General features: G+C 31.6%; 2 protein-coding genes across 2 annotated transcripts; one reads left to right on the forward strand and one right to left on the reverse strand.

The window, feature by feature from the left end:
- Window positions 1–9,887: 9,887 nt before the first annotated feature.
- On the forward strand, window positions 9,888–11,960 carry K444DRAFT_666849 (carbohydrate-binding module family 50 protein; the record flags this gene model as incomplete). The annotated part of the gene is made up of 8 exons (XM_024887230.1): window positions 9,888–9,911; window positions 10,030–10,079; window positions 10,297–10,560; window positions 10,592–10,689; window positions 11,005–11,050; window positions 11,097–11,507; window positions 11,558–11,588; window positions 11,838–11,960. The coding sequence occupies 8 exons, from the start codon at window positions 9,888–9,890 to the stop codon at window positions 11,958–11,960; spliced, it is 1,047 nt and encodes a 348-aa protein (XP_024731799.1).
- A 203-nt stretch (window positions 11,961–12,163) lies between these two features.
- K444DRAFT_633790 (uncharacterized protein) lies at window positions 12,164–14,542 on the reverse strand (the record flags this gene model as incomplete). Its single annotated transcript, XM_024883660.1, has 2 exons — window positions 12,164–13,944; window positions 14,359–14,542. 2 exons carry the CDS (start codon window positions 14,540–14,542, stop codon window positions 12,164–12,166), a joined length of 1,965 nt encoding a protein of 654 aa, XP_024731800.1.
- Between the last annotated feature and the right edge of the window lie 9,784 nt (window positions 14,543–24,326).

Genomic DNA, 24,326 nt, shown 5'->3' on the forward strand with positions numbered 1-24,326 from the left:
TCTTAGTTATAGTAATAGTAATAGAGAGTTTTATAAAGAAATATCTTACTAGTTTTATCCGGATCCTATAAATAGAAGTGGGCCGTTTATAAATCATTTATAATTATTATTAGAATTATCTAAAAGTAAGAATACTAGTCTATATTTAGCTAGACTTATATTATAATTACTAGTAATATCTTACGAATATAATTAACTTATAAATTAGCTATATAGTAACTTATAATCTAGTTAAAAGTATTCTTAGATAGGGTAATATTTATTAGTATTTACTAGAGATTTATAAGGCTAAAACCAAGTAAGAAGAAGCTATAATTATAATAAGAATTAACTAAAAGTAGTAGGAAATTAATTAATAAATTATAAGTAAGTTTATAGGCTAAATTATTATAGAAATGCTTCTTATACTAGTTCCAGATTACTTATATATCTATAATTAGTTACTAGTAAATATTTATAAAAAAGAATATTTATAAACTATAGCTAGTTATTAATTAGATAGCCTTATTAAAATATTAGAACTATTCTTAATTATTCTCTATTAAGTTATAGATAATATAAGTAATATAGTATATAAAATAATAGATATTCTTAACTAAATAGAATTTATTAAAGAATTATAGATTATATATAACTATTAGTAAGAGCTATAAATAGAATTATTTACCCGAAACTAGACTATAATAATAAATATAGCTAATACTATATCCTTATTTATAGGGCTTCTATATCCGGATCTTAGTAATTTATATAAAGTATTATAGGAACTTATAGTAAAGATATTAGTAGCTATTTTTATATATTATATTATATTTAAAAAAAGCTATTAAAATTAAATAAGTATTTATAGTCCGGTTTATAACTTATTTGAGTAAGAGGTCGGCTATAAAATAAACTATATATTATCTAAAAAAGTAAATTATAAGGTATTAAATTAGGAGAAACTTCTAATATATTAGATATTTAAATAAATACTAGAAAGCCTTTATAAGACCTATATACCAAATCTAGAAATACTAGGTAATCTTATTATATATTCCCGAAATAGCTATAGTTATATAGTCTATTTCTTTATAAATATACTTATAAATATACTTAATTATTTATATAAATATATAAATCTTAATATTAATATATAAATAAAACTTCTAGAAAAGATATAGATTATATAGAATAATCTAGTAGTTATTATAAATAATTTCCTAATCTAAAAAGCCTAGTTTATAGACTATAAATATATAACTATTATTCTGGTATTAATATTCGGAATACCTATTTTTATAAATAATTATTATAGTTATAAATATTTTAGGAAACTTTTTCTAATATATAAATAGGGCTATAAATATACTATAAATTATATATAGGACTTTTAAATTATTATTAAGGCTATATAGCCCGTAAAACATTTAGCTAATAACTATAGCTATAAGTTTACTAGTAAAGTTCTATAATAGATCTAGAAGCTTAATATAAACTACTTTATTAATTAAATTAGGAATTAAAAAAATAGTATTTCTTCTAAGAAATAAAAATAGATATATATATAAGAGGCTATATTTCTAGTATTTAATTATATAGATATGGCCTATATATTATCCGAAAATATAGTTCTTAAGATCTATAAAAAGCTTTCTTATTTTTAGAATAAAGATCTAGTAAAAGAAATCCGGATAATTAATTACTTATTATTTATTTAAGAAGTAATCTATAATCTCAGGCTAGTATAAGTTAGTTATAAAAGTAATAAAGAAGCTTAGCTTACTAAAGTATTATATAATAGCTATTAAGTCTTAAAAAAGCTATTATATAAAATAATTATTTTTTATAAAGCTAAATAAGAAAATAAAATAATAACTAATATTATTTATATAAATATTCTTATAAATTAGAATATTTATAAAACCTATATAAATATTTATATAAATATTCTACTAATATAAATAGAACTAGTTAAATAAGGTTATTCTATAGATAATATATATATTAATAATATATTACTAGAAAAGATAGCTAATATAAAAAAATAAAGAAAAAACTAGATAGATATAGAAATAGTACTAATAAAAAACCTATTATTTAAACTATATTTACTAGCGGATTCCGGTATAGTTCTATAACTATAACTTATAGTACTAGTTTAGGTTATTATATAAGAAGAATAAAATATAATAAAATAGTATATATATTATATAAGTAATATTAATTATATATATTTATAAATACTTATAGCCTGCTTTATAGATTATTAGTACCAGATTATAATAGCTTATATTTATATATTTATCCGGAATTAGGATAGTAATTTTATTATTTATAAGAAGATTCTTATAATAATAATTCATATCTAATTCGAGAATTAAATATATTTATAAATTAAATAAGATCCGGAAATTAGTTTATTAGCTTATAAGATATTTATAGGCCGTTTTATAGACTATAATAAACGAATTATAGTCTATAAATATATTTATAAGCTATAAAAGAACTATATAATCTAAGTAAAGGAAATTAGTAATCTGGATATTAGTTATAAAAAGCGGGTTATAAAAAAAGAGCTATATAAAAAAGAATTTAGTATATAAAATAGGCTATAGCAGGCCTTGGAAATAGAAGAGCTTATTATAGATCTAAAAATACTAGATTTTATAAGAAAAGTTAATCCGGATATTTTTCTTATAGCTAATTAATATAAATATTATAGTTATTATAATATATAGTACTAGTAGGGATTAGACTAAAGCTAGAGAGGTATCTAATATCTAAATAAGGCATTTATAGTTACCTGATTATTATATATAATCCCGAGCTTAAGCTAGTATATAAGCTCATATATAGCTTATAATTATTTAGATCCGAGACTTCTTTAGGATTCTCTTCTTTTTTTAGCTTTAAATTATTAAGATAAAAATAATCTAACTATACTTTCTAGGCCTTAGATCTTATACTCGTAATATAATTTAAAGCTTACTTATTTCTTAATTCTATAGAGGATCTAAATAATACTTACCCAATTGGTTTTTAATAAGTATAGATATAATATACTATAACTATTCCCGAACTAATTAACTAATATTAGAATAAAAGAAAGCCCTAGAATAACTAGGCAAGTTAGAAGAAGCTATAGTATAAAATATTACTAGTATATTACTAGAAGATAGACTAAAACCTCTTATTAAGTTTCCTGAAAGATCCGAGTATCCCGTTAATATTTATAATAAAAGAGATATTTTCTTCTAGAGAATAGAAAAAAAAGAAAAACCTGCCTTATTAAAAGTAAAGTTCCAAGAGTTATTTCGAAATTCAGAGGCTTTATATAAAGAAATTATTAAACTAATTCTAAAGATATATAATATTCTTATTTATAGCAAGAATTATTATAATTAGCTAAGAGAAACCAAGTAAGTCTTATAAAAGAATAAAGCTATTATTAAGAAGCTTATTATATAGCCTACCGGAATAACTAGTTCTCTTACTCTAGAAAATAGATATTTAGTTAAATTCCCTAATTCTTTTATTTTTAAAGATATAACTAAGAATAGTATTACCTTTAATAATTAATTAGTTTAGATTAAGAATAAGCTCTATAGTAATTCTAATACTTATTAGATAGAGGACCTTAAGATTATTTATATATCCGGTTATATAAGTAACTATATTCTTATACTAATCTCTCTTTACCTAAACCAGAATAATTAATATATATATAAGATTATTAGAGAACTATATACCTATTTAAAGAAGCTATATAGTAACCCGAATAAGAAGTATAATATTCGGTAAATATTTAAGAAACTATTTATAAAAAAGAGCCAGATTTTTTAGGAGTTTTATATTCTATTTCTAAAGTATATAATAAATAGAAATATTAACTTATAGGATTTTAAGAATAACCTAAATAATAAGCTTACCTAAAAGCTCTAAAAGGCTATAGCTATATACTATAATAATCCGGCTATTTATATTACGGAATTTATATAATACTATATTATAAATAACTAGTAAATCCGAGCTTATTATAAAAAGAAAAAATAAGTATTTAAGAAAGCTAATAAAAATATAAATAAGCTAAGCCCAGGAGGCACTTCTTATATAAAGCCTGCTCCTAAAACCCTAGTAATAAATAAGCTTATTACTCTAAAGACCGGATTCTCAGATCTCAAATATTATAATTATAATAAATTTAATTATATATTTAGGAACTATCTAGAGCCCAAGATAAAGTATATAAAGCAAGTTTTAATAGCCAAGCTAGTAGTACTTACTATAAGTAAGTTATCTAAAAATATAAAATAGGGAAACGAAAATCCTTAAAGGAAGTCTTCTCTTTAGGGCTATATTATATAGATATAGTAGAAGTTAATTTGAGCTAGCTACTAGAAAATAAAGTATTTATACTCTTTTATATAGTTAGTAATAATAGATTAGATATTAAGACTTCTTCTCTTATTAATATTAGAATAAATAGATATACTTTTATTAATTTCAAGTTTATAAAAATAATTAAATAATTTCTAGATATTAAGCCTACTTAATTAATATTACCCTATAATATAAGGAAGTTTAATAATAAGTAGGCTATATCTATTACTTATTATATTAAGCTTATATTCTTAATTAATAGATAGAAGGTCCTAGTATTTATACTAGTTATAGGGCTAGATAAATATAATATAATTTTGAAATAATAATAATTTATAAATACTAGTATTCTAATTAATTATAAGAATAGAAGATTAATCTGGCTAGATAATTAGCCTAGAAAGAAAAGTTAGAATAAGGTCCTAACTACTATATATAAGAACTTGGAACCTGGGAAAGGTAATTAGTACTAAGAAAATATAGATAAAAGAAATAAAGCTATAGCTATAAATAAGTCCTAGAAACCTTAGCTTATAAAAAAGAAACTCTCTTATTCTTTTCCTAAGCCGGGCTCAGAAAGCCATATATAGTAAAAGAATTAAGCTTAATATTATAAAGAAATACAAGTAGCCTTAGGAAATATAGAAGTTTCTCCTAAGCTAGAAATAGAGATATTAAACTTATACTATCTAAAGGAAAGCTATAAGATCTAGTTAAGGCCCTTAATTAATATTATAGATATCTTATTAGCTACTTTCTAGATAAACCTATAGAAGAAGGAGAACTTTTTCTTTATAATATTATTTTTCGAGATTAATAAAGAACTAGAATTATAATAAGAGAACAAGTTTATTTCGGGCAAATAATAGCCAGGAGAAATAGAGCTATAGTAGCTAGTAAAAGTCTTACTAGAAAAGTTTAAGGATTTCATAGACATTTTCTTAAAGAAAGTATTAAATATCTTATTCCTATATTAATTATATAACTACAAGATTTAGATTAATAATCCTAAAGGCCTAGAGAGCCTAGGGTATTTCCTGCTCTATTAATAGTCGACCTATAAACTATAGGAGATCAAGTACTTCCTTAAAAAAAACCTCTAATAGGGCTTTATTAAGCCAAGCCAGTTTCCTTTTATATTCCCGATCCTTTTTATAAAAAAGGCTAATAGAGCTCTCTAATTCTGTATTAATTATTATAAGCTAAATAACTTAATATAAAAGAACTATTATTTTTTTTCTCTTATTTATAAGACTCTTATATAGCTAGTTTAAGCCAAGGTCTATATAAAGCTAGATATTTAATAAGTATTTTATTAGATCTAAATAGACCTAGAATTAGAAGAACTTATAATATTTTATACGAGATATAAGGCCTATAAATATAAGGTTTTTTAGAAAGACCTAACTAATAGCCCTGCTATATATTAGAGATATATAAATAATATTTTCTTTAATTACCTTAATATCTTTTATATAACTTATTTAAATAATATTCTAATTTATTCGAATAATTCCCTAAAGTATAAAAACCATATATAAAAGGTCCTTTAGTAATTACGGGATACTAGCCTTTAAGTAAATATTAAGAAATTAAAGTTTAAGATTACTTATATAAAATACCTAGGCTTTATTATCTTTACTAGAGATATTAAAATAGATCTAGATAAGATAGTAGTTATTAAAAACTAGTAATTACTAAAGATAATTAAAGAAATATAAAGCTTTCTAGGTTTTTATAACTTTTATTAGTACTTTATTACAGAATATAGCTATATAATAAAGCCCCTAATAGCTCTAATATATAAGGAAGTTCCGTTTAAGTAAATAGATTAGTATTAAGAAGGTTTTACTAAACTAAAGTAAGCTATATTCTTAATACTAATTCTATATTACTATAACTCAAATCTTCTTACTATAGTTAAAACAGATATATTAAATAGAGTTATAGCTAGTATTCTCTTATAATAAGACCTCTAGATAGAACTCTAGTACCCGGTAGTATTTTTCTCTAAAACTATATAATTAATAAAACTAAACTATAATATTTATAATAAAGAAATACTTATTATTATTCTTTTTTTAACTAAATAGTAAGCGAAGCTAGAAGGCCTATAGGAAGTATTCTTTATAATTTACTCAGATTACTAAGCCCTCGAATACTTTATAATTATAAAAAAGCTTTTAGTAAAATAAGCTTACTAGGTAAAGTACTTTTTCTATTATTATTTTAAGCTTATATATTAGGCAGGCAAGTTAAATAAATAAGCAGATATCCTAAATAGGAAATATAAGAATATAATTACCCAGAATAAGATAATAGTAGCTTACTAAACCCAAATTCTCTTCCTATAATAAAAGATTAATAATAATATTATATAGGATTTCTAATTAGCCCTAATTAAGGCCTTAGTAAACCCGGCTTAGAAAGAAACCTAATATAATAGTATCTAGCTAGTAAATAAGCTATTAAGTAAGAACCGAGAGTTACTAGAGCTAGAAAAGCTATAAGATAAGATAAGAAATAAGAAAAAAGATACTTAAATATTATAAAATAGCTTTTTCTTATAATATAGTAAACTATTTATATCTAATAATATAATAATATCCGAAATACTTTTATATATTACCCTTATTTAGGAGATATATATATAGCCCCTAATAGGATATCTAAAACAAGCCAAGTTTTAATAGCTTCTTTAGGCCCGCTATTACTAGCTAGGCTAAGATATAAATATTAATTAGTATAAGAATAACTACTATACTTACTAATAATCCCACGTCTCTAGAAATAAGAAGCCAGGGCTCTTATATCTATTACTAGTTCCTAACTACCTCTAGTAATATATATTAGTAGATTTCAAAAAGTATTTAAAGAATAGAAATAAGTATAATATAGTAGTAATCTTTATTAATTATCTAGGTAAGTGCTTTATTATAATTCCTATCCGAGATATAATAATAACTAAAGAATTAGTATTCCTATTTCTTACTTATATAGTTTATTAAGTTAGTATCCCGGAAACTATAATATCTAATTAAGGCCCCTAGTTTATATTAGATTTCTAAAGCAAGTTCTATAAATATATTAGTATAAAGCTCAAGTTATTAACTACTAATTATTCCTAAACTAATAGCTAAATAGAGATTATTAACTAGTACTTTAACTAATAGCTATATCCCTATATAAATTACTACTAGGATAATTAGGACAAATAAGTAATAATAATTAACTACTAGTAAGTAGCTCTAGTTTATAAGACTATAGGCCAATCCCTATTTCTTATAAAGAAAGGCTATAAACCGCAGATATTATTTAACTAGAAAACCTAAGTATAATCGGGTATCCCAAAAGAAGAACTAAATAGATAGAAGGCAAAGGCCCTAGTAATACGGCTCTATAAATTATGGCAAAAGATATAAAAGAATATAATATAAGTATAAGAATATTATATTACTCAAGCTAATAAATACTACTAACTAGTAAACTTCGGAATAGGAGACAAGATATGAATTATTACCAAGTACTAGAAGAATAATTATCCGAGCCGCAAGCTGGCTTACTAAATAGAAGAACCATACGAAATCCTGGAATAAGTAGGATATTTCTTTAGGCTTAAGCTTCCGGAATTAATAAGAATATATCCGGTATTTTATATAGAGAAGCTATATAAAGATCCAGGTAACTTCCTTTCCGGATAAGTAAATCCGGAGCCTCTGCTATTAGAATTATAAGACGGGGAAACGGAATACAAAGTTCAAAAGGTATAAGTAGTAAAACTGCTTTATAGGAAGCTAAAGTACCGAGTCTAGTAAAAAGGATAGGACCCAGATCCGGAGTAGTATCCTGCTTCCTTATTAAGTAATAGCGCCCTAGCTCTTTAGAGCTTCCATAATAAGAACCCCGAATAGCCAGGACCGCCCCAGAATCTCCCCTATTAGTTAGACTATACCAAGAATAATATACTACCGGAACCGTATAATACGGACGGAAATCCTTTAAAGTCATATATAAAAGGCCCTGGCCTTTAATATGTGACCTGTGACTTGGAAATTTAATAGGGACTTTCGAAGCTCGGAGACAAGCTTACTTTAAGGGAAGAGGTAATATTATGGTTGTTACGATATACGGTACTAGTAGGGGTTAGACTAGAGCTAGAGAGGCATCTGGCATCTGAGCGAGGCATCTGTAGTCACCTGATCATTACACGTGACCCCGAGCTTAAGCTAGCACGTGGGCCCGTACGTAGCTTGCGATTATTTAGATCCGAGGCTCCTTCGGGATCCTCTTCTCTCTTTAGCTTTGAATTATCGAGATAGAGACAGTCTAACTACGCCTTCCAGGCCCTAGATCTTGTACTCGTAATAATAAAAGCAAAAGTATAATTATATATCTGGATATTTGTCCGGAAGGCCTGGTAGAAAAGGTTATTACCCGTAAAGAGGTAAGAGAGATATAGAGGAGACTTGCAGATTAGAGGAAGTATAATATTGCTCTTCTTATAACAGGCCTTAAAGTAATTATCCGTATAGCCAAAATAGAGGGCTCCGCAAGCTATATAGTAACCCGTAAGCAGACCGGTTATATATACAGGAGCTGGCCGGAAGCGGAAGAGGAAGGTAGGAGGCCGTATAGTAGGTGAGTCGGCAGGAGGGTCCTCTATAATACGAACTAGGGCCGCAACGGACGGTTAACGGATCCGTCGCTGGTACCGTGGGGCTGGCTCGTCCGCAGAGACGTCCGTAATCGACCGTTATTATTACCGGGAGGGAGGAAGGGTATTTGGATCGAGTTCTTGTAAGGCAGGGTACCGCTGGGTATAATTAGTAGCTGACCGGGCCTATTAACTGGTTAGTCAAGCTAGAAAAAGGAGGAAATACAGATTCAATAGTAATTACAGCTCTTATATACCTTAGCCCGTTCCGTAATAAAGTCAGAAGCAGGCCGGTTTTGCCTACAGGTAGTATAAAAGCGGGGAGGATCTATAGTAATAAAGAGAAGAAAGAGAGGAGAGTAATATAAGGTCAGGGTTTCTTTTCTTAGTACTTTCTATGGAACTGCTAGCTTCAGATTTCCCTCCGAGCTTTAAAAAATTGCAAGAAAAGCCTCTTGTATTCCAGAACTACTAAAATAGAGAGAAAGGTACTTGAGCTTCTCCTCTCTAATCCCCAGCTGCGCCCTAAGGATTTGGACGTAATCGCGTTCCGATGTGCGATTCCCTAGAAGGGGGCGATTCTGGTATTCCTCACGTGACCAGTATTTTTTCAGGCGCCCTGCGAGCCAACCGCTTAAGGGTGGCCTGAACGTAGGACAATATAGAGAAGAAGATAGAGGGCCAACTGCATACCAACTTTTTGGTGTTTTGATATTACGTAATAAGCCACACTTCTTTAATTGGCTATTAGTCCTTGTAGAACCCCCTGTCGAACCCCCTGTAAATACCCCTACCACGGACCCACTATTAAATTTAATTAGGGGGGGGGGGGGGAGTAGCGTGAGTGAGGGGAACCGGGGAAGCACCCTTAATGCAGGAGATATTCCGTGGCACGGTAAGCGTGGGGTAAATATTGGCATTTAGGGCCTGCGTATAGTGACATCTGCTCTCGAGCCTCGCTTCAACATTTCAACGGATTTCGGAAAATGGGAACTTTACACATATCCTCGTAGTCTTCTAGGAAACATGCAGGGCATGGTAATAACCCTGCTCATGGGCCTCGGTGAGAATGCACTGTCCGAGTCCACAACCCCTATTTGTATTTCGTCTTTTTTTGCTCTGTCTAGGAGTCGCTGTGTTAAACAACTACAGCAAGATGAATATCTTCATAAGTGCATTGCTGCAAAGCTTAATCTGGACGACAGCCACGGCTCAAGTCCATTTGGTGAACGCGACCCAGGCTTCAATTAATACCACCGTGTCGAGCACTTGTCTTGCAGTACTCAACCAGGCCGTGACGTGCGATCCGTCCATCACGTTATTCCAAGGAAGCAAGCTTTCTGGGATTCCCTTTTTTTCAACGCTACACAGCTGGCAAAACTCTGCACGACAACTTGCTCCATTGCCTTGGCAACATGGGAACGAAGAATCGCAGGAGCTTGTGGAAGCACGTACTGGCCCTCGCCTCAAGGAACGCAATATCTACCTGCATCTCTGGCCCAAGCTTACGTTGAAGCATTTAATTCAACTTGTCTGCAAAATTCGTAAGTTTTTTAAATACTTGACTTTGAACAGTTGGACTGATACATCCAGGGCGGGACAATATTGCAATCTCGTGATTGCGACTGCACTTGGTATACATCCTACAAATCAACAGATAGTAGGACCTGTTGGTGAGTTCGAAAGAAGTTCAAACACGAGCGCTGTCTGAATTCCCCAAGCTTCGACAGCAGGTTGCAATGGCTGTTTCTTGTCCTTTTGACAACACAACTCGAGATGCCAATGGCCTTGTCACGTGCTTCGCACGGGCCACATACAGATATATATATAGCTTCTTCCCCGCCTTTAGGGCACCATCATTCATATATATATATATTTACACAAACACACCACTTTCCACTTCCACAGCTTGTCCAGGCCGTGACAGGCCTCTACAACAGACCTGGCAACTGCATTTTCTTCCTTGACGTCCTCGTGTCACTCTACAGGATGGACTGTTACAAGTCCACCAACAGCGACAACATTTGTCATTCAGTAAGTCCTCAACTTCACCTTGGTTCCTTTTCTGACTTGTGTCAAGACCATCCTCTGTTTCCTCAGCCGTTCCTACGTGTGCGGGAACATCCTACAAAATCTCCAGCTCGGATACTTGCCAAAGTATTTCCATGGCTAAAGGCATAAGTACATATGATCTCCTAAAATCCAACTCGCTATCAGCGTTTTGTGGAAGTTTTCCTACTTCTGGCACGCTTTGCATACCGAGCCTGTTAGTTTGCAACCCGTATACGGTGAAAGCAAATGATACATGCTCGTCGATTCAGACTCAATTCAACATCACATATTCTCAGATTACGGCATGGAATCCGGAGCTTGGAACGTCATGTACGAACATCGGAAAATACGTCGGATATGTCATCTGCGTTTCTAATCCTGGGGGCACTTGGGTGAACCCGAGTAGTGTGACAACTTCGAGTGCACCTACCACCACAGCGTAAGTTCAAAGATCTCGAGACTCACGGAGACGCTAAACTTCAAAAATAGTCCCTTTTTCAACAACTCATTGACAGCAACGGTAAATCGAAATCCCTTTCCAGCATGGAACTTCATGTTTCATGAAATTTTGACCCAAGAGTATCCAAGAGGGTCATAAATTATAAAGCCCGCTTTTACGGTACATTGGCCACTAACACCATTGATAAAGCTTATTTCCAACCCAAACCTATGTTGCTCTGAGCAATTTTGTTCCTTACGCCAACGGAACCAGGATGGACTGTGCGCAGTATGTTACAGCTCCAATACTAACAAACTATACGTCAAACAGTACAAGTTACGCATGCCAGGATGTGGCGACGCAGTACAATATCTCAGTGTCAGATTTTGTTTCATGGAACCCATCGGTGAACACAACAAGTCCCTATACAATGACAAATGGACTCCGGAATAAAATTCTAGTATAAGGCTCAGATAGAACTGAGCCTTTTATAGTATTACTATTATATGTAATTAGAAAGAGTAAAAAAGACATCACGATTTTATTCCTGCATGTTCGGGCCCCTTAATAGGCTCGAATGAGCTTACGTGATTCTACATATATAATTGATTATATATAAAAGCATGATCTGGAATCAAACAAACTTCTAATACTAGCTAAGCAGCAGCCACGGACCAAAATACGCATGGTTCCCGATTTCCAGGTGTATCAAACGCGTTACTATGATCAGACGGAAGACCTAATATCTTGGCTAATATCGTATTATCAGACCAGGTAAGTGTTACAGTAACTGGAGCAGTATCACAGGCAGAGAGCAGGTTATACGCAAAACCATCTCCACCAGCTACTGGATTTTCTCCCATTACTGCAATAGATTCGTCTTCACCGTCCGGGCAGGGCAGCGTATTAAATTCTCCTAAACTAGGGCACGGTGCAGCACCCGCCGGAATCGAAATCGCAGCAGCCACGGACCAAAATAAGCATGGTTCCCGATTTCCAGGTGTATCAAACGCGTTGCTATGGTCAGACGGAAGACCTAATGTCTTGACGAATATCGTATTATCAGACCAGGTAAGTGTTACAGTAACTGGAGCAGTATCACAGGCAGAGAGCAGGTTATATGCAAACCCATCTCCACTAGCTACTGGATTTTCTCCCATTACTGCGACAGATTCGTCTTCACCGTCCGGGCAGGGCAGCGTATTAAAATCTCCTAAACTAGGGCATGGTACAGCACCCGCCGGAATTATGGTCGAAATCGTTTGGGATGAGCTCATCGTCGAGGTAGGAGCTACCGACGAAGATGTCGATGGAGTAGATGAAGTTGTCTCTACCTCTACCGGAGAACTGCTGGCAGAGGTGCTAATAGAGGTGCTGATAGAGGTGCTAGTAGAATAGCCGGAAGAGCTGATTGTCGAGCTCCTTCTACTGGTATCTGCCGCCGGCCAGGACTCTTCAAGCGCCTCCTGAGCCTCCACCCAAATCCTGTATTTTCTCCAGTTGTTTGGTTCAGTAGCGCTGTATTGAATAAGGACTTTCCCGAGAGGTGACCTGGCACTTCTCGCTCCGTCCTTATTCCTTCTGTACTTATATCTTGTAATACCAATACCGGGCATTAGCGCTCTGAGTTTAACTTCCACTATATTAATTTTACCCGCATATTCGAAAATACTTTGACCATCATCCTGCCTGACGGATACAATAAAGGCTTTAGGCCCATTCAAGGACTCAAAGGGTTGTCCAGGGCCGGTGAGCCCGCCAAGGCCCTGTATTCTATCTCCATCTCCCTCGACTAGGGGTATAAGCATCTGATCTCGAAAATCGGCGAAACTTTGTACCATAAAGGTAGGAATCTCCCACCAATGCGACACCCATACGGCTTCTGTGGATATAACGATAATCGAAGTACACCCAAAAAGGCCAATTACGCCAGTAGTAAGATCCTGATCTCGAAAATATTCTAGCCTAGCGGCTGCCCCATGCCCCCCATAATTCAATAATTTGAATGCTTGCCTTGCAGTAGATATCTCTGTTACGAAAAATCTAGTAACATCGCCGCCGTAATCCTCTGGACCCCTCATTACACGCTTGAACAAAGCAGGTAAAGCTAGCTCTTGGAGAGATCGGGCTTCTTCGAGTCCACATGATGAGCCGTCGCAATCATTACTTTCACTACAGATGTCTGTTGACGGGATCGGCGGTATCAATGTTGACGCGCTAGTAGTCGTTGTCGATTTTGTCGTGCTAGGCGGAGGAGGCGGAGGAGGTGGAGGAGGCGGAGGAGGTGGAGGAGGCGGAGGAGGCGGAGGAGGCGGAGGGCGGAGGAGGGCGGAGGAGCGGAGGAGGCGGAGGAGGAGGCGGAGGAGGTGGTGAATTATGAGGAGGCGGAGGAGGCCGGTAAATGTATTAGTACTTGAAGTTACTGTACTGGTGGACGCTATAGTAGTCGAGCGACTTAATGTAATTCCCCCCCAGTAGATAGAAGGCAAGGGTTATATGAGTTCCGAGAGTTGACGTATTCCCCTGGTAATTAAAGATGACGATGTATTAGGCGCTAGGTGAATTGGTATAAGATTTATCATCCGATTAAAGTTGACGTAGTTATCCCCTGGTAGGTAAGGATAATGATATATAGGCTGGATGACTTGGTGTAAGATTTGTATTATGGGATTGAAGTTGGATGTAGTTCCCCTGGGATAGGTAAAGATGACGATGTATAGGCTGGATGACTTGTTATAGATTTATCATGGATTGAAGTTGATGTAGTTCCACCTGGTAGGTAAGGATGACGATATATAGGCTGGAGTGACTTGGTATAGATTTATTATGGTGATTCGAGAAGTAGATATACCCGTAGACGTCGATGGTAGTCCGCAAGAACTAGACGATGCTGCTAGAACCATGGCAGGGACACAAAAGGCGTAGTAGTATAATGCATGGATTGAAGTTGACGTAGTTCCCCTGGTAGCGTAAGGATGACGATGCTGTAGCCTGCGATGACTTGGTGTAGATTTATCATGCGATTGAAGTTGCATATAGTTTCCCCTGGTAGGTAAGGATAACGATGTATAGGCCTGATGACTTGTTGTAGATTTATCATGGATTGAATTTGTAAAAAAAAAAAAAAAAAAAAAAAAAATAGGAATGGATGGTCCCCTTGATATAGTTGAAGTTAGGTACTATTTAGATGTTGTTCAGTAGGTCGGATATGTAGCAATAGGAATGGATGGTCCCCTTGATATAGTTGAAGTTAGGTACTATTTAGATGTGGTTCAGTAGGTCGGATGTGTAGCAGTAGGAATGGATGGTCCCCTTGATGCAGTTGAAGTTAGGTACTATTTAGATGTGGTTCAGTAGGTCGGATGTGTAGCAGTAGGAATGGATGGTCCCCTTGATGCAGTTGAAGTTAGGTATTATTTAGATATGGTTCAGTAGGTCGGATATATAGCAGTAGGAATGGATGGTCCCCTTGATGTAGTTGAAGTTAGGTACTATTTAGATATTGTTCAGTAGGTCGGATATGTAGCAGTAGAAATGGATGGTCCCCTTGATGTAGTTGAAGTTAGGTATTATTTAGATGTGGTTCAGTAGGTCGGATATATAGTAATAGGAATGGATGGTCCCCTTGATGCAGTTGAAATTAGGTACTATTTAGATATGGTTCAGTAGATCGGATATGTAGCAGTAGAAATTAATGGTCCCCTTGATGCAGTTGAGGAGCCTGAGTATATTGGAACGGAAGATGATGACCCCCTTAATGTAATTCAGCGAGCTGATGATATCGCAGGTGGTCATGTCATTGAAGTTCATGATTATGTAATGGCGGAGGAGGCGGAGGAGTATTAAGTGGTGGAGGAGGCGGAGGAGGAGGCGGAGGAGGCGGAGGAGACGATGTATAGGCTGGATGACTTGTTGTAGATTTATTATGGATTGAAGTTGACGTAGTTCGACTAAGGGTCGATATAGACCAACTAGATGGAGTTGATATACTGTGCGAAACCAAAAGCGCCCTGCTAGTCGAACTGGTCGCTCTGGTGCTTCGAGAAGTAGATATACCCGTCGACGTCGATTGTCGTCCGCGAGAACTAGAGACGCTAGAACCATGGCAGGGACACAAAAGGCTTAGTAGTATAATGCAGATAGTTGAAATCGGCAGGAATAGAGAGCGGTCGACGGAAAACTTAAAGAAAAACATTTGGAGTCTTTACTATGAGTAATAATAAGTTATCGACTTTCGAGATACAATAATAATAGATCCAGATTTGGAGACGATATATAGGAAGGTAATATGATTATAAGGAAAAGTGTTCTCAGTTCATAATTGCTGAAATATATTAATCCGCGGGTAATACCGAGCACCCATGGTTAGGTTTCCTCGTCTAGAATTCTGGTCCTAGTATATAGATACAAGGTAGAGAAAAATAGCCTTACAGTATTTGATTTCAATCCTAAGAAAAGCTTTTTAACTCTATATTATAATACTCTCTAGTCCCTGCCTAATTTATAGCCGATTCGCTCCCTTTTAATCTTAACTTTCTTCTTTCTAATTATCCCTTCATCCGGTGAGACATGGTCCTGACGATATCCTTTTACTCTTTCCCACCTTTCTATTATATAGCACTCAGTCTACCTTACGATTATCTCAAGTCTCGGCCCTATTACCCTTGCACTACACTCTCTCTTATATAAAAACGAACTTTTTTAACTGTACCGACTTAGTTCGAGTATAATAGCCGCCTCGCTTAATTCAGGATATAGTAGCCTAAGGTAAGTTCAAGGGCTGCCCTAAGCCGGCTAATAATATTATATCCCGCAAGAGATTTAACCTTTCGAACCTTCTCGGTTCATTAACCTTTAATTCCTGTTTATCAAGACCACAATATACCAGGAACGCAAAGACGGGACTCCTGTTATGGATGTTCTGTTGTTTCGGGACAAAACTCAAAACTTTCGGCGTCTTGTGTTGTCATACGGAACATAATTTATGCAGCGATTCAGTGGGGTCAATGCATCAGAGGCGGGGGTGGGGGGGGGGGGGGGGGGGGGTTCCCCGCTCAACGTACCTTGAAACCCAATACTGACATATTTCCAAGGTTATTATCTGCCGACTTTACTGCAACAGAGTGTGGGATTTGACTAACAGATGAGCCGACTATTGACAGCCTGCAACGGCACATCTTACTTGGGCGCTGCATTCTGTTGCCATCTCGTCGCAGGGCTGTATCTGCACGCAAGTGAAGGCGATCCAGCAAAAAAGAAAACTGTGAGGACAACTAAACCTATTTCAATTTGCTTCTCGGGACTAATACAGTTGTGAAGATGCGGGCTGTTACAACATCCATGTTCTTTCTGTATTACTTCTTCTACGGAATGAGTTATGCAAAAGTAAGTCAAGACTCCTCAAACTTGGCACTACATCATTGACCAGATGCCTCAGGTTCCATGGGTCTACTATTCCGAAGTCAACTCATTGGGGTCGCGTACGCGCGGCGCAGCAGCAGCAACTTCAACGAACTGGATGGGAGGGTTCATTGTGACGCAGTTCACTACAATCGGTGTCGACACACTTCACTGGAGATTATACTTGAGGAAGTCATTAGTTTTCCGCGAGCTAGAGAAAAGAAAGCATTCAAACAGTTTTCGGCATCATCTGCTACTCGTATTTTCCAATCGTCTTTGCTTCTACCCCGAGACATCACGCCGCACTCTGGAAGATATGGACGAGACTTATATACATAATTCGGGTGTCTTTATCTTTGGGGATAAGCCACTTACAGAGCGGAGCGTCCGCAACTCTTCATCGATGCTGAGTCGAGGAGAGTCGTGGAGGGGGCTGCTTCTAAAGTTGGAGAGGGGATCTTGGACGTCAAGACTCCCCAGGTAACCAGCCATATTGAGAATACGGTTTGATAGACTCAGGTAAATTCAATCTCAGCATGATGTGGGTCTGGGGGACCTTGAGAATTGGAGATGGTAGTTCTGGGATTGGTAAAAGCGCACCGATAGTTTTATTAGTCGTAACACAGATATGCGAGAGACTGAATTCTTTGTATCTTTGCCCCATGTCAAAACGCTGATTGTCCTATGCATATTCGCACATGGCCATTATACGGCGAACTTTCATCGATCTAATGGGAAGGGGCATTCGCTTGTTTCACTCAGAGCACTTGAAGAAATTTAGGCAACCGCTTTATTTATAGTAGAATGCCAAGTAATAATTGTGTTCCAATCCAACTATACATCAAATCCCAATTGAATGCAATTGGTTTAGTCGAGGGATGTGGCTGAACTTTTCAAGTGTGTTTATGGGGCATGTTGTCACGTGAGTGCGTCGTTAATACCCTGTTGATTGATTTTGCCTGGAGGAGAGGTAGTGTCTACTGCGTAGAGGTAGGGCAGGATTTTAGGCGGTAAAGGGCCAAACTGCAAAACTGCACAATACCAAACCACCAAACCACCAAAACCACTTGAAATTTGACATGCAACTATACTAATAGTAAGCTAAGGCCCGTAATTACTATAGCTAGTATATAAAACTACATAGTATACTAAAGTAAGATAATTATTATTGCTAGGGGCTGCCCCCAGGGAGCTATCTGGGAGCACCCCCCCCTCTTTCCCCCCCAGGAGGCTCTTTATATATTACAGTAAACTGTCCCCTAGGCCCTAGAGAGCTCTTTACGTATCGCATATAAAGAGCTCCCTAGGGACAGCTCACTGCAGTACGTAAAGAGCCTCCTGGGGGAGAAAGATATAAAGAGCTCCCTAGAGGGCAGCTCTTGGGAGGGGGGGGCGGGGGCGGGGAGGCAGCTTCGGGGGGGATGCTCCCAGATAGCTCCTTAAGGGGCAGCTCGCTAGGTACGAGCTAGAGCGCCTTAGGTAACTACAGAGCCTCATATATTCTCTTGAGGCATATCTTAATAAATCTATATTATCTTCCTTCCTCTTATACCTTTTCTCTAGGGAATAGCTCGCTATAATATATAAAGAATTCTCTGGAAAATAGCTCCCTGAGAAATAGTATCTGGGAAATAGCTTCTGGAAGGGCTTAGAGGGGCAGCTCCTTGGAAGGCAGCTTTATACGGGGCAGCTTATTATAATATATAAAGAGCTCTCTAAGAGAGAGAAAGGGTAGCTTCCTAGAAATAGTATACTATAATATATATAGAGCTCCCCAAGGGGCAGCTTACTATAATATATAAAGAGCTCTCTAGGGGAGAGCTTACTATAATACCCGAACTATCTCGGGACAGATAGATTGAATATAAGGTTTCAGATTAATAAGCTTAATTCTGCCGCGTTTTTAACTATTATTACTACTTAGTAGGGGTTTATATAGTTACGTAATAAGCTTTGAAATTCTATTAGAAAAACTTCAAGTCAAAACTAAAGATATATATAAGGAGCCAAGATAGCTTTACTAATATAATAATTATATATTTGACTAAAAACTATAATTCTACTAATCTTTATATATTAAATCGAGAAGTATACTAGACTAATTACCCTATTTTTATATATAGGAAAGACTAATTCAAAGGAGAGATAAGGAGAGATTAAAGGAGAGGTAAGAAGAAAATAAAGCTATAATTTAATTAGTAATTTTAGTAAAGCCCGAAAACTAATAATATACTTATTTCCTATTATAAGCTTCTAAATTTCTATTATTTATATATTTACTAATTATATTATATTTCTTGTCTTTACCTTTTTCTTCTTCTTATTAGTACTCTTCTTATACTATTTCTTCTTCTTTTAGTAGTTCTGAGATACTTGCTTTCTTATAGGTTTACAAATATATTTATAAAGTAATTTAGTTAATAAAGAAACAGAAGCGAGAGAAGTAGTTAATATAGGACAAGCTAGTATAGTTAATATAGGAGGTATATACTATAAAAGCTCTTGAATTATTAGAAAGTAAAAAGAATTAAAGAAATTAGAGAAATCGGAATTATTATTAGAATTATTATTAGAATTATTATTAGATAATATTTTAATTAGAGTTCGAATCTATAAAAGAATAGGTTTAGAAGAAAAAGAAGGCATATATTTAAGATACTATAAAGCCTTAAATACCCTAAATACTACTTATACTTTTATAGCTTAAGATTTAGGAAATCTAGAATAATTAGTTTGGGTTATAGTTAAAGTTAATAGGCTAGTAGAAATAGATAATAAAGGTAAGATATTATTAATATTAAGGAAGTTATTAATATTAGAGAAATTATTAAATAAGAGTAATAAAAGTAGTAAGAATAAAGAAAAATAGATATATTACCTAGTAAAGTAGTTCTCTATAATATTATTATTATATTAAGCTTTTTTGCTATATAATTACTCTTATATTTTTTCTTTAATATCTTTTTATCTTACTTTTTTTTTGCCTTTTAATAAGCCCTAGATCTATTTACTTTCTTCTATTTAGCTATCTTAAGTCTAGTAAATATATGCTTTTAGCCTAATATAAATTTTAGTAATTATTATAAAAGCTAAGAATTAGAAAGTTAAGTAGAAAAAATACTTTATATAATAACTTAATTTATAGCTTTTAATTAAAGACGTTATATAAGAAGCTAGATAGCTTTAATAAATTATAGTATATATTTAGATAAAAGTTATTTATAATATCTAGCTAGTTTTATAATAATATTAAGAATAACCTGCTTTCTATAATTCGTAAATTTGTTTCTAATATATTAATTCTTTTATTTTCTTATATCTAATATATTATAATTCGTATTATTAATTTGTATTTACTATTTTTTTATAAAGAATAAAAGGGCTATTAATAAGCTATTAAAAATAAAAGAAAGAAAAAAAAAATAAAAGATTATTCTAATAAAAATAAACTATCTAATACTAATAAGAAATACTATATTATAAAGATATAAAATGCTCTAATTAGTATTTATTTTTAGGATTAAATTCGTAAAAATAATATTTTTTTTTAAATTAATTTAATATTAACTTTATAAAAATAATATTTCTTTATAGTAAGCCCAAAATAGTAATATATAAGCCTCCGGAAATATTAATAAAAGAATAACTTATTAATTAATTAGAAATCCGTTAAATGGCTCTTATTAAGTAAATTATTATATTTTTTAGGTAAAATATTTAGCTTTTTAGTAATAATTTTAATTGCCTTACTAATTGAAATATTTTTACTTAGCTAGCTAGAACTAATATAATACTATTTCTCGTTTCTTTAAGTTAAATTAATACCTAAATTCGGATATTTAAATATATAAATATAATAGAATAAAGATATCTTAGATTTATAGTAACTAGTTAACTAAATATACTTTATAAGATATATATAATTAAGAAAAGCTTATTATATTATTTCTAAAACTTTGAAATTAGAAGTATAACGTGTGAGAATTAGGCTCGCACTATAGTTTACTGGACTAAAAGACTATAGTATTTATTATAGGTAAATATGCCTAATCACGGTTAAATGGCTGGATCGTAGTCACGTGACAGTATACACGTGACAAGAAGCTTTTATCTAATTCCAGATTAGATTTAGTATAGCTTTATATAATACTTTTAGGTAGCTTTTTCTAATTAGTCTAGCCTTAATTATATTAATTATCTACTTTTAATAATACTAAAGTACTATAATATTACTATTTAATAATAGAATTAATTTCTTAATATTAGTAATATAATCTATAATAATTATTTAAGGGTTAGACTTATATAGTTATAATTAAGAGCTTCTAGTAATAACTCTATAATTTCTACTAATTTCTTTAATATTATTAAAGTTATTACTAAAATTATCTATTTTTTCTTTATCTTTTATAGTTTAATTTTCCCTAGCTTTAAGTACTTTTTCTTTCTTTTTAATAGCTAATCAAGTAATAAATATTACTAATCCGGTAATAAAGTCTCTAGCTAGAACTACTAGCCCTAAATAGTTATAAAAAATAAATTATTCTTATATTTCCTTAACTTTCTTAAAAACGCGGGCTTTTTTACTAGTAGTAAATAACTATATAATATAATAGCTCTTTTTATAATTATTAATATCTATAAAATTATAGAATAAAAGATATTAATATTTCTTATTAAAAGTAATATTAGTTTCTAATAGAAATCCCGAAATAAATTAATAATTAAAATAAGCTTACTTAAAAATATAATATATAATATATTAAATATATAAACCTTATTAATAAAAATATAGTAGCCTTAATTATTAAGGTAAGTAATAATTATATAAGCTTTTTTTAATCTAAAAGCTTTATCTTATTCTATTTATATTACAAGTTATAAAATTCTCTATATTTAATCTTAAGCTTTATTTTTTAAAGAATATTTAATAATACCCTAAAACTAACTATTTCCTAATATATTTTAGTAATATATCTAGCTTTAAGATATTTAGGTTAATAGTAATAATAAGAAGCTAAGAAAAAGAAATTAATTATATAAGAGTAATTATATTTAAGATATTAGCTATAATAAAAGATTTACTAATTTCTTATTCTTTTCTATTTACTAATATAGAAATAAATAAAATATCTAGTTTCCTAAATAAATATACTTATATACTAATAAGCCCTCTTTATAATTTAATAAGTATTTTAAGTCTTTTTTTTATAAAATATATAATTCTATTAAACCCGATTCTTATTCTTTAATTTAATAATAAAAGTAATTCCTTAAATAAAAGCCTAGTTTTATAGGTATTAGAAAGCTATATTAGAGTCAGATATAATTATTATAATTTTATACTTTATCTAGCCTAATATCTAGTATTTAGTATCTGAGCCTAGTATCTAGATATCTAGCATTTGAGGTTATATAATAGTTATATATAATAAAGCTAAAAAAAGCTATATTCTAAGAAATTTAGGATACTAAGTCCTATTAGGCCGAGCTATAAGCAAAGAACTATAAATACTTAAAAAACCTTTATTTAAAACTCTTTTTTTTTCTTAGTTTAGTTTTCTTAATAAATAGTTCTCCTATAAATACCTTATTTATAGACTTCTTTTATAGGTCTATAATATTAAACTAAGTTTCTTCTTTTTACCTAAAAAGGCTCTAGAATATCTCTCCTAAAATAATTATTTATTTCTAAAAAAATAACTTCTTATATATAAATTATATATATCTAATATCTTTAATATAGCCTCTTATACTAATAGCTTTTCTAAAGATCTTTATTTATATCCTATAATTCTACTTTTTATATCTAGTACTAAAAATATCTCTAAAATAGAATCTTTTATCCTAAAAGAATTACTTATCTTATCTAATATTTATTCTAATATACTTGTATTATAATAAGTCTAAATCAAGATTTAGATAAATATCTAGACTAATTATATAACCCTAAATAGCTTAGCTACTAGTCTAGCTTACTTGTTTAATATAGAAGAGCTTTCCCGAGAATATTCTATTAGTAGAGATTATATTCCGGATAATATTTACTCCTAATCTAAGTACTATAATATAGTATCTAACTTTCTAGTTTCTTTTATTAAATAAATATATCTGGCTAGAGAAGTTTCTAAGTATAGCAAGTTCTATTTTATAAAGGTTCCGGATTTCTTAAAGCTTAGTAATAGCAAAAACCTAATCTATAATTATTAGTAAGTTTAGATTATTAGTAAATTTAAAGTTAATATAAACTATTATATAAATAAGAATACTTATATATATTATATCTTTAATTATATAAAAAGTAATACCTAATATTACTTATATATTTAATATAAACCTAATATTACTAATTCTTTTGAGATAGCTATAAAAATAATTAATTATTTTAATAAATACTTTATTAACTCTTATTATATATATAAAGCTAAATATAAATATAAGAAGTTATAAATAAATAAGGTTTAGATCTTTTATAAGTTTAAGATTAAGTTTATTTACTTAGTAAATAAAGCCTAGATCTATTTATAGAATTATCTCTATAAGCTATATAATAAGCTAATACTTCCTTTTTAAGAATAACTTATAAGCTAGTACTACTTTATTTATATACTTAATAACCTGTATTATATGGCCTTATTAGTTAATTCCGAAATAAAGGTATTATAGACTTATAAAAGCCTTAGAAAGTATATTAAGGCTTGAGTTACTATTATTCTTCTAATCTCTATTACTTTTAATATCTCTATATTTACTATTTCTAAGCTTTATATAATAATTTCTTATACCTTTATATTAACTCGAATATTTCTAATTATTAATTAAGCTAGCTATTAAAAGAGAAAGTATTCCCGCTTTAACTTTAACCTGCTTTAACTACTTTTAGACTAGTTATATAGCCCGTAATTATTTAGTACTAAAGTATATTACTAATATTAAGGAACTAGAAAAAGATAATAAGTTTATAGAGGCTAATATAGATAATATACCAGGAAATAAAAATGCCTAGAAAAAGACTTTTTTTTTAGATAAACTTAAAGTTAATCTTATAGAAATTAATCTATACTAGTTAATAGAAGAACTATATTTAATTATATCCTATAGCTTATCTTATAATAGATATTTAGTTAATATTTCCTTTCTTACTAATTCCGGAATAAATAGTTTCGTATTTATTAATACTTTCTTTATTATAGATATTATTACTTTCTTTAATCTTAAGTTCTAGTATTTATCTAAGCCTATTAGTATTAAGGAATATAATAATAAGCTAGAAACCCGTATTATTTATTTCTTAAAAATATATTTTATTATTAATTAGAAATAATAATATAATATTCCCTTATTAATTCTTAAGCTTAGATTCTATAACCTTATTCTTAGCTATAAATAACTAAAATACTTTAATTTATTTCTTAATAT

Source organism: Hyaloscypha bicolor (assembly GCF_002865645.1).
Source record: "Hyaloscypha bicolor E unplaced genomic scaffold K444scaffold_126, whole genome shotgun sequence".
NCBI classification, from domain to species: Eukaryota; Fungi; Ascomycota; class Leotiomycetes; order Helotiales; family Hyaloscyphaceae; genus Hyaloscypha; species Hyaloscypha bicolor.